At 35.2% G+C, this 17,075-nt stretch overlaps 1 protein-coding gene across 1 annotated transcript in view; it reads right to left on the reverse strand.

Annotated features, from left to right (window-relative positions):
- Positions 1 to 13,702, reverse strand: part of NCAM2 (neural cell adhesion molecule 2) — a gene marked incomplete at its 5' end in the record, with an annotated part of 133,688 nt that extends 119,986 nt beyond the window's left edge. The window contains 5 exons of the mRNA XM_025895582.2: positions 3,112 to 3,229; positions 6,275 to 6,412; positions 10,009 to 10,152; positions 12,374 to 12,580; positions 13,606 to 13,702. Of these exons, the coding sequence (XP_025751367.1) occupies positions 3,112 to 3,229; positions 6,275 to 6,412; positions 10,009 to 10,152; positions 12,374 to 12,580; positions 13,606 to 13,702 (704 nt within the window). The remainder of the gene's footprint in view (positions 1 to 3,111; positions 3,230 to 6,274; positions 6,413 to 10,008; positions 10,153 to 12,373; positions 12,581 to 13,605) is intronic.
- Between the last annotated feature and the right edge of the window lie 3,373 nt (positions 13,703 to 17,075).

The raw sequence follows: 17,075 nt of genomic DNA on the forward strand, positions 1-17,075 counted from the left end.
TTTCATGCCCTAGCTGAAGCTGACTTGTTAAACTCAGTTCATTGGAAACCAAAAAGAAAACAAAAGAAACATCAAAGGAATCTACTTTTGAATTGACTAAAATATCAGTGGATTGTAAGCAAGGTGAGGCTACTTTTGGGCAGATACAAATTCTGCAGTTCTTGCCAAAGAAACTTCAGTAGACTCAATGAGTGAATAATTCGTGTGAGGGCCTATTTTTAAAGACAACACAAGAACACTGAACTGGGTATAAAACAAGTCCATAATCTTGATGAACCACCTCAATAGACATGGATGTACTTTCTATACCATATAACGAAAATCTTCCAGCAGGATGGAGTACAAACCATTCCCTTTTTATCAGAACTTTTCCTCAGCTTGGTATACTTTTGAGTGTTTTGCAATGACACATCAGAAAATGGCATGATTATTCTCTGTGATAATAGCTTTCATCTTTCTGAAGCTATTAGCTATACTTAGCTATTCTGAGAATTCAGAAAACAGACTTCCATTAAATCATTTTATTGCACATGCCCATTTTACAAATGGTTAACCTGAGGCAAATTAAATAAAGTGACTGAACTCACAAAGATAAAAGGTACAGTTGGACATAAAACTGAACACTATTTCCATAACTTGCCCTTAACAAAGATTATAATCCTTCCAAAATCAGCATTAAAATTTAATCAAGTTCAAGCCATAATTCCACTTGTTTATTAAAATAGAAACTTAAAACCGAGGTTACTATAAACTTACATTCAACATCAAAAAGTAAACTGAACAAGATGAAATTGGGAATAATTGGCCATTGATTCCAATAAACTGATTCAATTAGGTTCCCAATGGATGACAAGCACATTAATATTAGATGAATCAGTTTTGATAGACTTTCCTACCACTGACAATGCTTTTCAGATTTTTCTCAAAATCAAGAAAGATTATGTTGATCTAGTTTTTCTATGCTCAGTCTAATTTCTAAAGAAAAAGAATCTAAAGTCTTATAGAAAGCAAAGGTCTTTATCTTGGCATAATTGTTAGGTAAGACCAAAAACAAGGAAAAGAGATCAGATGATTCTGATTTATTTTAACTGGCTATCTATATGTTGGTGAAAAGAAACCTTAAATGTTCAGAACAGAGCATTTAGAAATTTGATGTAGAAATTTAATACTGTATTACAATTTAGAAACTTTTGTTTCTTCTAGAAAAAAATAATTTATCTGTCTTCATCTTTTTTCCCTGTTTGCATATCAATAATAATATCCTATCACAGGGATAAGGGGCCTTTCCCACCTACTACTTTAAAAACCTCTCACTCTCATGAAATATAAAAGCAAGAATATTTTCTACTGACAATTTATAATCTAATAAGACAAAATAAAAAGAGAACGAAAGAGAAAAAAAGAAAGCAACAGGGAAGGGAGGCATATAAGCCAATATTCTTCATTCCTGAGATGGAAACAAAACAGAAACTTCTGCATTGAATATTCAATACCCAGTCCACAAGCTTGTGAAGCTTTTGTAAAATCTTTTAAAAATATTTAATGAACGGTTAAAAAACTCAGCACTTTGAGGGCTGGCAAACCAATGGGCAATCCTTCAGGAGGCTCTGGTAAGTGGACACAGAGGTAAGTTCCTCTCTCTGTAATATTTATAAAATATAATATATATATAATATGTATAATTAAAATATATTATATGTTTCATATATATTATATAATCATAAACTATGTATTTATAAAACATGGGGAAAATCCCACAACAATAAACAGGGATATACACAAACTGCAGAAATTCATGCATTCTTTCTTAACAATATATACACCATAATATTGGTTGTCTTATACCAAAGCCACTTACAATAGCAGATTTCAGGCAACTCAAGATTTTTGTTCAGGTAAGAGATACACTGTAAAAAAATACTTCAAAGACATTAAATAAAAGGAATATTAAATCATAGCTTGAATTCAATATCAGTTCTTTAATTTGGGCTCTACATATTTTGGGTATCTTTTTCCTCCTCCTCACTAAATTTTGAATTCTAAGATACATTAATTCCTTAACTTTTCATTCTATTGATTTACATTTCCTGGGATTCAAACTGTACAAGAGAAAAATTCGAATTCACATTTGATGTTTGGTTTATTAAGATGAAGGTATCAGTCAAAGGAAGATAACCTTAGTCTAACATTGTTCAAAGGTTCCAAAGAAGATTAAGAATTAATGGAAATTCCTTCTGTGCCCATTTTGCAAATGGAATGACCTTTTAATTCACCTGAAATAATATAAGTAGGTGCAAATTATTCAGGTCTAAAATAGAAATGTGCACTGGTATTAGGTGTTGAGATATTTTATATCCCAGGACTGATGCACATCTTTGTTCAAATGGAAAGAACACAGAGTGTATAGATATTTAAATTTTTACAAATGTTATATGGTAAGTGTTCCCAAATGACATAGCTGTACTATGCTCATGTCACTGATAAAATCAAAAAACCATACATGAGCTTTAAAAGCAATTCTATTTTCAAAGCATTTTACACTTTTAAAATTACATTAAATTACACTGAAACTTATTCAGTGAAACATCTCTGTGTCCTACAGGTGTCTGAAGCCATATCTCCTCTCAATCTCATTAAAATGGAGAGTTAGGGTTAGAATCTATTTTTACAGATGGGAAAAATGTTATCTTTTTTACCAGTATTGCTGATTTGTATTGGACATTTACTTATTGCACAAATGCCTATGTTTTTACCTGATACATTCATGTGAAAAGTTGTTGTTACATTTTTCTTGTGCTGTTTTTGGGAAATGGACTCATTTCTTCAGCTTTATTTGTTTCCACTCACGTATGAAGAAATCATGACAATATGGTATTTTTGTTACTTTTTATGTTTATTTCACTTGCTGGTAACCCGAGTGCAATCGAATTTGTGCAAGTTCATTCACTTATTAATGCTTAATCTAGCTTTAGCAGTTACAATAGAAACAGACAGCAAATGCTCCTAAAATTCAGCAGAGAAATTAAGGATACACAGCTTAATGGACTGTGGTGGAAAATCATGAGGCATAAAAACAATGTGCCCCGATGTGCAGCCCTCGAATGAACTCACCTGTACCAACTGATTTCAGGTGGAGGTGATCCAGTGGCTCTGCAGAACAAAGTTATTGCCTCTCCTCGGTCTGCAGTGGCATTGAAGGATTTCTGTAGCAGAATAATTGCAGGGGGAACTGGAAAAAATCATACATTACATCCTGTTAATGAAAAAGAAAATTATTTATGTGTTTCTGGAGCAATTTAAAGCGCAGGACAGGATCCTCTGCTAATTTGGGAATTTATGGTTACACTTGGGAATCAAGTCACAATATGAAACACTTCTATGAGTATTTCTTTACATTTCCTCAACACAGGACTTCTAATATTTTCAGGACATCTATAGCAGTTTTTTCTATAGAATAAATTTTTTGAAGTCTTTTTCAGCAGCTCTTCAATATTCATAGAGAAGATTCCAAGATGACTGTAGTTATACCTAACGTATAAGACAATACATACATAAGACATAAAACTATGCACTGATGTCAGACAGTGCTTTTAAAAGAGGTGTCCATATGCAGGAGTCTTGATTATGAATATTTAACTTTTTTTGCTGAATTCTTGCATACTTCCTGGGCAGGAGAATCACCAGCTTTCAAAGGGGAAATGTGATAGAACCCAATGGATACAATCTATTCGTATTTCTAAAAGCTGTAATTGTGTTCTGAGAGTGACAAATGGTTTCTGTTCTTGATGTGTCATTACTAAAGTTATTACTAAAATTGTAACAGTTCCCAGAGAACCTCTACCTGACAGAAAAATTAGCAATAATATTTGAGACAGCACAACTCACAGGCTGCTATTTAATATATCTGTTCATTTGGTAATTTTCACATGTCTGTCCAAGGTCTGTTTCCATTGACTAACAAGCAAATATGAAGTGTTCAAGGCCAAGTTGGATGGGACTCTGAGCAAACTGCTCTAGTGGAAGGTATCTCTGCCATGGCACGAGGATTGGAATTAAATGATCTCTAAGGTCCCTTCCAACCCAAACTATTTCATGATTCTACCAAACATACAAATAAAAACAATCCCAGGAGATTGGAAGGAAGAAGTTATGTGTAAAAGAGGGAATGTCACAGAAAGGAAGAGGAAAGGGAAAAGGAGATTAGAGCTTCAGAAAATACAGGTCTCTGCTAGCAAGAACATCCTGTCAGAGTTACTCAGTTATCCCTTTTACATTTATACTTCATTAGAGAAAAGAATATGAAACAGAAAACCCCAATGAATTTGCTTTTGGCTTCCCAATGTACTTGAACAGGTTTTTCTCATCAAACACTGAGAATCAACTTGCTTTGCTCCAAATATTTCAGCTTTAGTATTCTACTTCAGAAGCCCTTCCAGCTTCTGAACCTTAAATATATCAAATTATCATAAAATCATGTACCAGAATTATCAGTGAATAGTAAGCCTATATTGTTATATACTTTTCACACTTCTTTACGGTGTGTTTTACTGTTTTTCACAGATCACTTCTCTCCTATCTAAAATTTTCTCTACTCAGCATACAAAAACCATGTGGTGTGCAACAGCAATTCCTCCATCTCCAATAAAAAAGTGTTGCTTAGAAAGTGTTTAATACATTTTAGCTATTTTTAGCCACTTTTCAGCGCATTCTAAGTGAAAATACACTTAGGAACACAAGGAGATGAACCAATTTTTTGCCAGAAGCAGCAGGTTCTTTACTGCTCACAAATAAGAACTACAGGACTATGACTTGGTTAAGCACATTACTTAAGTGCTTTAATCTTCTAAGAGATACAGCAATGACAATGAAATGGAATTATTTTTCTCATCATTATTACTGGGAAGACATTTGTTTATCTTTGATTCTATTCTTGTATGTATGTCGGATTGAATGAAAATGTGAACCAAAGACCACTACAATTTTCATCTATTTATCGATATTACTCTAAAAGCTATTTTGGACCAAGTTTTATACATTAAATTTTATGTAGGAAGACCTATTTATTACTATAAATGAAGCAGAAAATAGCTCTTAATTGATGCCATTCTACACGAGCAACCACGTCAGAATCACTCGTTTGGCAATTCCTTCTCCTTCCAACATGGAAAATTAGAGCTAAGTGAGTGTTAGAATTCTTGTCTAGAGTCATAATAAATGTATGAAGAACCCAATTTGTGTTTCTAATCCACCAATAAATTATGTAAAGTCAAACCACAGTTTGTAAAGTAGTGTTTTAGAATTGCAGATAACCAGGAGTGGAGGTAAAGCAGCATCAGAACGAGCTAGCCACAACAATCTAAAGAATTCTGCTTCAAAGACTGTTGCTTGACTCCTGGGATTTAGCAATACCTGTGCCAGAACCTGCTCTTTCCGCTGACACTAACTGAGAATTCAACTTAGATAATGACTTCTGTAAACTGAGGTTTGCCGAGAAGGACCAGTCAAGGGCAAAGCATTTAAGGTTCAGAATATAAAAGGCATGGTGGAAAAAATTTCATTGCAAAACTGACATTAAACAGAGGGCATAGATAAAAAATGACCTTTATGAACTGTGTCCTTTCCAGGCAATATATGAAGAGATATTTATCTTTCAACAGGTCAACCCTGAATTTAAGAGAGGTTGAGAAAATGCCCCGTCTTGTCTCAATTCATTCATTTTCCTTCTTAGAGGTTTATTATAAACTTGTAAAATGTATAATTCAAATTTTTAGGTAACTCCTTATAAATTTTATTCCTCATAAAAAAATTTCAAAAATCTATAAATAAGACTTTTAATCTTAATAAAATGTATCTATGACTTTTAAAACAGTTCATAAAGTATGTTAATGCAGTGAGGGTGAATAATTATGAAAAATCAATTGCAGTTTAACTGTAAATGACAAAACATTGAAAAATACAGGGTAAACAGGACTGCTATATTCTGCTACTCAGGTTTTGCAGTAATTGTTAATGTTCTGTGAATGATTAATAACAACAATCAGGTTTTACATATTTATATTTACTGATACTGTGAAATGCAATGAATTCTATTTACATAGTAGACTAGATTTTTTTTCAATATTAAGCAATTACATTTATAGGAAAACAATACTAAACAGATGTAACAATTATATTAACTAGTTTAATCAGTATTTTTTGGAAGCTGATATATGTTAAAATAGGATCCAACAATCAAATAAAGCAACAAGTCAATTCGCCGACTTTTATTCCTTACCATTCACAATAACAATTATGTCCCGAAAGTCAATTTCTCCTCTCGCTTCCACTCTTCCTTCACATCTGTATACTCCTTCATCACTTTTATTGATTTTAAGAATTTGGAGATTATTGTTTGCTAATACTGCAAATCGATCTAGAAAGGCAAATAAGAGATTAAGCGGAGTTAGTAAATCAAGACAACATGAGAAACACTAACTTAAATGAGTAATATTCATGTACTTTCTCTGTAAAATATGAATGCTCATTGAGAAAACATTCGTTAATTATAAGTAAAATGTCAACTGAGAAATTAGGGGTTTTCTCATTGCAAAAAGCATTAACATTTCCTAAATTTCAGTATGGATTTTCCATCCATAACTTCCCACTTAATTTGGGTCACCAAATTTAAGTCAAATTTACAATTTATTGCAAAATGAGTGGAATATTCATGAGCACCTACATAGAATATCTAAAAAGATTAAGTGGAAAAAAATTATTCAAAATATAAATTGAGAAATTTATAACAAAATAAACAACAAAATGCTGCTTCTCTCTTTGTGTCCATTCTACACCATTAAGTCTAATTATTTTTCCCAATTCAAATGCATTTTGCTTGTGCTGGTAATTCATGAGTGATCTCCATCTTTACCTCAACACCAAAGTCGAACCAACCAGCTGCAGTTGTAGCACCTCTGGGACAATGTACTTAAGAAGGAGGAAAGTTACTGTGCAACAGCAAGTGCAGCTGAAGAGAGGAGTGAGCATGTGTGAGAGGAAGAACCCTGCAGACACCAAGATCAGTGCAGAAGTAGAGAAAGGAGGTGCCCCAGGTACCAGAACAGAGATTAAGACCCAGAAGAAGAGAGGTATGTGGGGAAGATATTCTTTTAAGATTTGCTTTTATTTCTCACTATCCTACTCTGATTTGTTTGGTAATAAATTAATTTTTTCCCCAAGTTAAGTCTGTTTTCCCATGAGGGCGATTGGTGAGTGATCTTTCATCATCCTTATCTCAACCCATGAGCCTTTTTTTATATTTTCTCTATCCTGTCCAGCTGAAGAGGAGTACTGTCCACAAAAAAAAGCAGCTTTGGTAGGCAGCTGGCATCCAGCCAGGGTCAACCCACCACACCTGTTGAGAAGGGCAAGTGACAGAGTGGCTGGGTGCGTGCCTGGAAGTTGGCCAAGGTCAACATTAATGGAATCTTTCGAGGAGAATTGCTTCCTGCAGTTCATGTATGTGGGTTTTGAAGAACCTGCATGCTTGTTATTCAGCTGCCTTTCTTGTTCTATTTGCTCTAGTGTCATCCTTTCAGCACTGGAGGATGACAAGATTTACTAGCTTTCAGTTTTAACTAGAAACCGAATGACTTCTGTTTCAGTAGTAAGAATTCTATCATAAAATAAAGAGAGAAATGAAAAAAGAAAATTTAATTATGCTTCACCTGATTGAAGTTTACAGGACATCAACGTCCTCAATACATTTACGCTAATTATGTATGGTTTATAAACTCATGCTTGAACATTAATGCCATTTCACACACTGCCACCTAGAAATTATATAATCTTTTTCTTTCCTACCCCTACACAATTCCCAGAGAACTGTGCCTCCAAATGTTTTGAAAAAGTGAGATTCAGCCCCTCTTTAAGTTAATTGTTAACTTTTTCTTTTTTTTTTTTAACATAAATATTTAATGTATGAGAAGAACAAGAGGACTGGAGGTCATATTTATTTCTTTAAAACACTAAAAAAATGAAGGTACAGGAGGGTTCCTGTTCCTTAGTAACAAGAAACAAAAACTGTAAGTGTTGGTTGGATAATTTTGCAACTTTCATTGAAGAAAAATATAATGGAAACAACAATAGACATCCCCATGAGTAAACTTGTTATACCACAAGAAAAATATTTTGGGTCTTTTTTCACCACTAATACTGTCTACATACAGTCAAAATTAATACACATTATATTATAATCAAGTTTAGAAAATGGGAAGTGAATTGAATGTGTGATTTTCTTTAGAAGTCATTGCTCTCCATGTTTTATCCCTTAGTAGGCTTGTGAAAGAGGAGCTCATGTTGCTGTAAAAATGCCACTAAGTATATAATGAAAGTATTCTCATTCAGCAGGAATCAACTGTGCATGGGTTGGAAGGGACTTTAAAGATCATCTAGTTCCTATCCTCATGGGCAGGGACACCTTCCACTAGGCCAGGTTGCTCAAAGCTACATCCAACCTGGCCTTGAACAATGTCAGGGTTGGGGCATCCACAACTTCTCTGGGCAACCCATTGAGATGGTGCACACACACAATGAAGTTCACTGTCCTGTGGATATCCTGATAAAAATTGTGTCCTTCACTAAACAGATTAGAGTCGGTGGATCTGGACAGTAACTGGGCATTACATTCCTCCATCCTGTCACTATATTGTCTGGACTCAACCCTCTCAGCTTCAAATGCCTGATTCAGAAGAACAGCCAGACACGTGACCTTCCCCTTCAGTCATATCAGATGTTAAGTGGTAGCAAGAAGGATTGTCTATGTCTTTTTAGAGCCTTGTAACCCAAGCTAGAGGTATTTTTGGCTGACAGTTTGCAAATTTTGCTGTACTCTAGGGTACATATCAGGCTGTCAGCTGAAAATTACATTCTCCTAAATTTTTGTTTTCAGAATTCGTACTCTTCAAAATCTCCTATGTTTCACCTACAATCACTGTTTCAGTATATATATATTTGTATATATATGTATAAATTTCAACCAGTTTTTTTAGGGGTAGAAGTTTGCAATTTCTTTTTAGTCTCTGTGTCTAGATGACAAAAGAAATGGAATATACAGAAGTAAGAAAGAACTTTAATCAAAATTTTATTTTACAAGAGGAGAGGAAAATAAGACTAAGTCCAGAAACATCAAGCAAGCTTTTTTCCCCCCCCAAGAAACTGCTCCACATTTGCTTATTTCATTTTGTGAGACCCCAAATAAACTTTTAATGTTCATTTCTACATAAAAATAGCAATTATTTTTTTAAATTATAATAATTTAAAGTGTATACTGCTACCTCGAGTTTCGTTATAAGCAGAGACAAAGCTTGATGAGAAGGTGGATAAGGTGGTTCACTAAAAATGTTAGTTCCACTTCCAGAAAATGTGGAAAGTCCCAGTTTCCATAAAGGCATATACGACTATTGAGATAGCACTGACAAATGATTCACAGTTTTTGAGGCAGTAAGTCAAAGAAATTCTAAGTGCCTAATTAATTTTCTCTCTAGAGGTTTAGAACTTGTATGTGGGGAATGTGGGGTTTACTTACCCCCAACACATGCAAACTCTCACAGGAGTGCAAAAAGCCATTCCACCTGCAATCCTCTGAGCAACTATGCAAGTATCCCAAAGTCAGTGCAGTGTGTGGGCAGTGTCACTGCTTTGTGTGCACAGGGAAGCTCATCTGTGTGTGTTTTAAACATATGTTCAACTCCTACGCACCAGGCAGACCAGGAAGAGTTCCTGTGAAGGAGCTCACAGCAACCTTTTGGGCATTTGGACCCTCATGTTACATCTAGACAAAATTCCCAACTGGAAAAAAAGACATATGAAGGAAACCATTGTATATTCTCTGTAGATCACAGAACCTGGTTAAGTCATACTCAGACTCATGGGCTAGTCAAATCCCCCACTATAATGCAATTAGTCTTCTTTTACAATAATGTTTTAATATTAATTGGAATGTATAACTGAAAGAGTTACCAAAATACTAACTGTCAGCAATAGTTGTGACTTCCTCGTTCCGATACAACCAGCTGACAACGGGAGCAGGTGAACTGGTAACACGGCAAACAACTTCTGCATCTTCTCCCTGCCTGAACTCCTGTGGAGACACTATGTCTCGAAAAGTGAGCTTTTCTGAAAAGGAAAAAAAAAAAAAAGGAGAATACAGTAAGTGTCTTACAGTTCACTCAGCATTAAAATTACATGTGACATCAAATCAGATAAATGTGACTATTACGCCTTCTCACTGTGATAAAAAAGAATTATTTCCATAATATATTTTTTCCCAGATAAGACTCAAATGGTTCTAGACACATCATTTCCACTGTCTGTAAAAGTGACTTTACAAACATATTTTATTATGAAACATAATCCGTTCATGTTTTATAAATATATTTTCATTGTTTTCAATGTTCCAGAGCCCAGTTTTGAAACTCTGGGTCTTAGAATTTTATATATTCATGTTAATAGTCTATTTACTCTCTTTTGTGTTTTATTCCTCATTATTTTATTACTTAATTAAAATTTCATGTTTTTATTCTATCAAAACTTTCATCAAAACCACTAAAATTTGGAAAACTACCTAAAAACGTAGAATTTTAGCTTCACTAACTGAGAAAAACATCAGCTGAGTAAAACAGAAAACCTCAAAAGTCAGTGAGAAATAATATGGAAAAACAACCCCAAATAACCAAACAATATTCAATTGTATTAGTGGGTTGAATAAATTCAGTATTATTAGAATTTAGTGCTGGAAGTCCAAGATGGTATTAATCCATGATCTCATACAAGATCTGACGCAGAAACCACCTGCCTAACAAAAAAAAAGAATTCTGGAAGAGTTTCTTGCACACAAAATAAACAAACCAACTTATGCTGCCTCAGAGCAAAGATGGCCAGTTATCTTTCAGAGGACACTTTGGAGAACATAAAGCAGAGATGCCACTTCACCTCAATTTTTCTTTATTGATACAGGCTCAAATAATCCACACAGTTCTCACAGCAGATGGACACACAGCTCTTATATAGCTTTGCATGAAGTGTTTGAAGTATTTCACCATACGTAAGACAGGAAAAAACCTCCCAGAGACATCAGTGAGTCCTGAGCCAGGCTCTAAGACAACCAACAGTTAGTGAGTGAGTCTATGCTGCTTTTTTCTTACCATACATAACAAATATGAATAAAGATACTTTTTTATGTGAGTTCCCACAAACCTTGATATTTTTGCGGGGGTTTTCAGGTTTATGTGGCCTCAGAATTATTAAAATTACCACATGCAAACACTTCAAAAGACTTTCACCTTGCTCAGCAGTCTGTTAATGGAGTAACTGGCAGTTTTATGCATACAAAGGAATCCACAAAACTTGAAATCCTTTGAACTGCCAGCTTTCAAGCCATCACATAATCACTTGTAACTGCTATCACCCTTTACATGGTTCTTTTATCAAAACATTTTTTTTAATTATGTCTTTTGTTATGTGAGTTATCTGTAGCCCTCAGAAGTAGAGCTTTACCGTTCTACTCTGTATTTTCTGTCTCATTGTAATGCCTAAGCATTTAAAAAACTGTTCTCTAATCAAATTAGAGACTAACTCAGCTGAAAGGCTGCTGGCATATGGCCCATCCTTTCACTGACAAACACCTTGCCTTACATATTCACTGTGTTTGTTTAATGTACTGCTTCTAGGCATCTTTAATTGATCTGAAGAATATAGAACAATGTAAAGTTATTCAACTACAGTGAGAAAAAACCCGACAACAAATCTCTCAGGGAATCTCTTACCACAGTAGAATGTATTTATTTTTCAAATATAGTCTTCAATTAGTTGCTTGCAATTGAAATGCATTTTGGTTTCTTATAACCCCAAGCTTGTCAATGCTTTATGTCAAAATTCCATTATAAGGCCAAGAATATCAAAAGACTGACATAAAAGTAACCAATTCAGCAAAAACTCCACTTTTTAAATGTCACATATTGCTCTTCCTGCAATAATAACTTTTATTTATATAATAATAAAATTTTATTCATATACATATTTGCAATATATTGTAGATATGTTTTTAATTAGAATGACATTGATCTGACTTGTTTCTCATATTTACTCACTTCTTTCAGGGGCATAGCATACACGGCACCCTCCTAAGATTACATTCTAAAATACAAGGGAAAAGTGATCTACAAAACTACTAAGTGACCTCCCATTTAATTTGAGTCTTTGTCATAATACCCACTAACTAAACTGTAGGAGAAGCAATTATGTGGAAGAAAAAGACCAGAGCTTGGGAAGACATTTTGATAGGCTTTCCTTTCTCTATACTAGTGCCTTTTAAAACATAGTCTTTCATTTTACTTACGATAAATTTCCAAAACTACAGTAGCTTCTTGAGTTTGTCCTTTAGCATCTGTTGCTTGACACCGATATATCCCAGCATCTTCTATGTTTGCATTGTAAATGGTCAGACGTGATCGAACTCCTTCTTTTTGAACAACCACTCTCTGACTAGAAACAATCTTCTCTCCTTGGGGATTGTACCAATCTATGCTGTCAGGCTCACCAATGGCTGCAAACAAAACCAAAAAACAACCCAAATTTAGCAGTTCAGGAGGACGTTACGCAGTGCACAAATTTATCCAACGTGCAGTCTACGCAGTGTCAGGAATTTATGCAAAATTCAGGAAGAATTTCTTCATGGAAAGGGTTGTCAAGTATTGGAATGGGCTGCCCAGGGAGACTGTGGAACGACCATACCTGGAGGTGTTCAAGGGAAAGCTTGATGTGGCACTTAGTGCCATGATCTAGTTGACCTGGTGGGGATTTGTCAAAGGTTGGACTCCATGATCTTGGAGGTCTTTTACAACCTAAACTATTCTGTGATTCTACAGTGTCAGCTAACTGCTAAACTGTGAGAGCTGTCAAACTGTCAGTAGAAAGACAAGCAAGACAAAACCGCAGGTAGATGTACGATTGTTGAGAGAGGATAAACAGCAGCTCGATAATTCAAGAAGGGTAAAAAGCCCACAGACAGGTATAAAGTCCTAAAGGGAAGACACAGGCTGTTCAGCAGTCACTGGGTCAACGGGTCAAGTCATCAGGCAGTTGCACTGTCAGTGTAGTCAGGTCATGGGTCACCAGCAGTGAAAGATGCCAACTCAGAAAATCAAGGATCAGTATCAGGCAGCTGCAAATGAAAACTCTTCTCCTGACTGATAACTGCCTCACCAGAAAAACTCTTTGGCTCTCTCATTAGGTTGGAGAGGATGCTAAAGCTTAAGCAGGTAGCTTACTTAATTCCTTAACTTAGACAAGTAAAAATATTTTAACTAAAAAAGCATGGTAACAGATATAAACAACCTTTACTGATACAGAGGATTCAAACTGAGTGATTCAGAGTGTGAAATGAAGAGATTCCAGACTGGAAATGTGAAGCCAGTGAACAGTTAATATTTATCATGATTCTTACGAGTCAATATGAATATACAACATGATGTTAATTTAATATTATGAATCAATTAATTCAGTTTTAAATATGTAGGAAGTTCAAAAATTAACAAAAATTACATATCTATAAGTAAACTGAAGACATACCTGTGCACGTGAAGAATTTGGATTCACCCACACTGAGCTCAACTTTGCTAAGTGAAATTGTAACTTGAAGTAAAGCTGAAAAATATAAAGTAGGTTGTTAATACATTTGAGTATTTGTCAGTTTAAATTTTTTATTGTCAGGTCTTGTATTTTTTTCATTCTATACACAGAACCTGTTCAACAAATCTGAAGTTTCAGCTAAACATTGTTATGCTAGAATACATATAGAGGTAGAGAAAACAATCAAAATGTTACATGAAAGATAACAACCTCATATCTCAAACTTGAGGACAAAATTAAAGGGGGGAAAGAAAAAAGAAAGAAAAATGTATAGAAATATACATAAACCCATAAATTCAATGAGAATAAGGCGACTTGGAACACTCATCATAGACTGACAAAGGGTAAATCATGCCTGACTTTTAGGATAAAATTATTACTTTTGTGCATGAGAGAAGAATACTGGGTGGCAATTACTTTGACTTTATCAAGGCTTTTGACACTACCTCCCACAACCTTCTCATATTCAACTGCATTGGGTATAAATAGCAAGGTTTTGGTAGCGGGGGCTGGTTGCAGGGGTGATTTCTGTGGGAGGGAGGTCAGAGGTTGTGCTGTGCAAATACAGCCAGTTCTAGATAGCTCCACAACGCACCCACTGCAGGACACTACTGAGAGACTTAGAGGAGTTTGTAGCACCTGCCAGAACACAGCCCGAGGAACAAGGCCAAAATGATAGGAGGTGCTCCATGACACAGTTGGTAACAGCCCTGATGGGACGGTGGAGATGCAAGAACAAATACATCCCCAAAAGGACTGTGGCCTGTGGATAACCCACAACAGAACCGAGGAAACCAGTAAGGCAGAATGAACAGTGGAAGAAAAGAGTTAAAAAAGAAGGAATGGCAAAAAGGAAACCACTATGTCCTCACCCCAACCTCCTGCATTACCCATCATCTCACTGGAGGGACTGAGTGTAACCTGCATGGGTGGTGATAATGAGAGGAGTGAAGACTAGGAATGGAAAGGAGAGGTATCTGGAGCACAGGAAAGAAGCAAAAACGTGTTTTCCCTAAGCGTTTAACTATTTATCATCCTTGTTTTCAAATACTCAGGTAATTAAATGTTTATGTTAGGTTGATAAATAAATTTTATTTCCCCAGCTGGAGTCTGTTATGCCCCAACAGTGATTTGACAATGATTTCTGCTGTCTTTGCCTTGACCCATCAGTTTTCTCAGTCTCAGTCTTCCTAATTTCATCCCTGTCTTGCTGTTGTTAAAAGGATCGAGCAAGGCACTGTAGGGGATCTTGGCCTAACCCACCACATCAATCTGTTTTGTCTGACCCTGCTTTGAGCAGGAGACTGGACTAGAGACCTTCTTCAGTCCCTTCCACCTTGAATTATCTTTTGCTCCCGTGATCCTGGGAATAACCTACACAACGCAAGACAGTATTATTGGTGAGGGGGTTAATTATGCAAAATAACTATGTACTCTTCAGTAACCACATTTCCAGCATCATCACCGTCCTAAGCAGCTGTTTCTCTTTAACATCCATTATCTTAAAAAAATTGAACAATAAATGTTCATAAACCAACAGCGGATAAAATCAATCACGTTAATTTGAAGGTCTAATCAAGGCAGAAATCAAACAGGCAAAAAATGGACTCTTTTTTTTAAAGAATTTTCATTTAGGATTCTACATAGTAGAGAACTGGGATGTATCTGAAGGTTAAGAGAAAATACTAGTCTGAAAATCTGGATTTTCAGTCTTGAAATATAGTAACTATCGTCTATTCTCTGTATGTGGAAATATTTTACCTTTTGGAAAACTGCAACACAAGGTATAGTTTATACTGAACGTCATAATCACACCAAGATTCCTTCTGTATAATTGGTATGAAAGTCCAGGAGGACAAACATCTCTAGAGATGAGGAGTATTATGCTCCAAACTAAATTTTTTCTCTCACAAATTTCACCCATGAATAAGAACCTGCTAAACCCCTCAATTATTCAGTTCTGCTGACAGTAAAAATTCAAGAAAAGATGAGCACAGAAAAAAACCATTAATCTCTACTGATAATACTCAGATAATGTGCCAACTAATACAATTAAAAGAAAAGTGAAATGAAACAGATTTTCTATTAACTTTCATGTAATCAACCTGGATAAGCAAGAATTAGACAAGATTTGAATTTTTTCTTCAATAGTAGTATCAAAAAACGGCAGAGAAAACTGCAGATTACTTCATTATCAGCCTACCAATCTAAATTTAACAAAATTCATTATTTTCTAATAAAATAAAATTAAAAATCAAATACATGTGTGGTAAATAACATTTTTCATGAGTTGTCCCGAATTGTGATCAGGGACTTGTACCATTCTCCACACAACAACAAGGAGCATGGTGAAAGCTCCTTTAGGACACACAGAGCACTGACAGAGAAAGCGTCTGCTCATTCTCATCCATGGTCTTTACTTCCATGGTATCAGAAGCAAAAGACAAACCTACATGTAGGAAAGGAACTCAGTTTCACACAAAGTTTTCTTTTATGTTGTAATAAGCACCAAGGAGTAATAAATCATCCAAGAGGCTACTCCAAGCCTCATTTCTTTGTTTACTTGTCAGGTAAAGCTTCACTATAACCTCAGGACATACAACTGCTGGTTGGAAACCAAAGTACTAATAAACACAGAGGTTGGGGAATTTCAAGTGTTCAGACATCACAGACTCACTTTTTAGGTCCTATGCCACCATTTCTCTGGCACTATATTTTTTTTTATGGAGTTAAGAATCTTGTGCAGTTGCTTTAGAAATACATACATCAGCATTTCAGCAGCATTGCTTCAAGGACAATTGCACTGCTTAATTCCAATAACTGTAATAACTGATGTCAAACTATGTAAATGCAGTAGATTAAGTAATGAATGTCAAGTAGAATGTAAGGAACAGGATGAGAGGTGAAAAAGCAAGAGAATATTTTTCCTTCATCAATTAAACACATATTTGAAACTCTCACAGAGTTTTGGCAAAGGGCTCAAATCCAATTAAATTTCTTAGCATAAATGTAACTATAAACTCTATGGAGATATGCTGGCTACATCTCTGAAACCAAAAGGAAGTCTTCTTTCCTACATATGGTACTTTAATATTTACAAAACAGAAAAATATAAGACCATCTGTCCCATTTTCCCAACTTCATCGCTTTCCTAGCTCTACTTCATGTAAATAGTAAAATATTGTTTCATGCAACCTAGAAAGAAAAATATTGTCCAAGTTATTAATCTAGCAATCTTTGCTTATTAGTAGTGAGGCAAATAGTCGAGTATGAAGCTAGGAGGAGGCTCACTTGTCACTTACTGAAGGTAAAATATTGCAAAGAGACAACACAGAGTCAGGAAACTCCACATTACTTCCAAATCTGTTCCAAGAACTACAGAGATGCATTAAGTTATTATAAGCTCTGAC

This window comes from Manacus vitellinus, unplaced genomic scaffold (assembly GCF_001715985.3).
Source record: "Manacus vitellinus isolate BGI_N305 unplaced genomic scaffold, ASM171598v3 scaffold_34_pilon, whole genome shotgun sequence".
In the NCBI taxonomy this organism is placed as follows: Eukaryota; Metazoa; Chordata; class Aves; order Passeriformes; family Pipridae; genus Manacus; species Manacus vitellinus.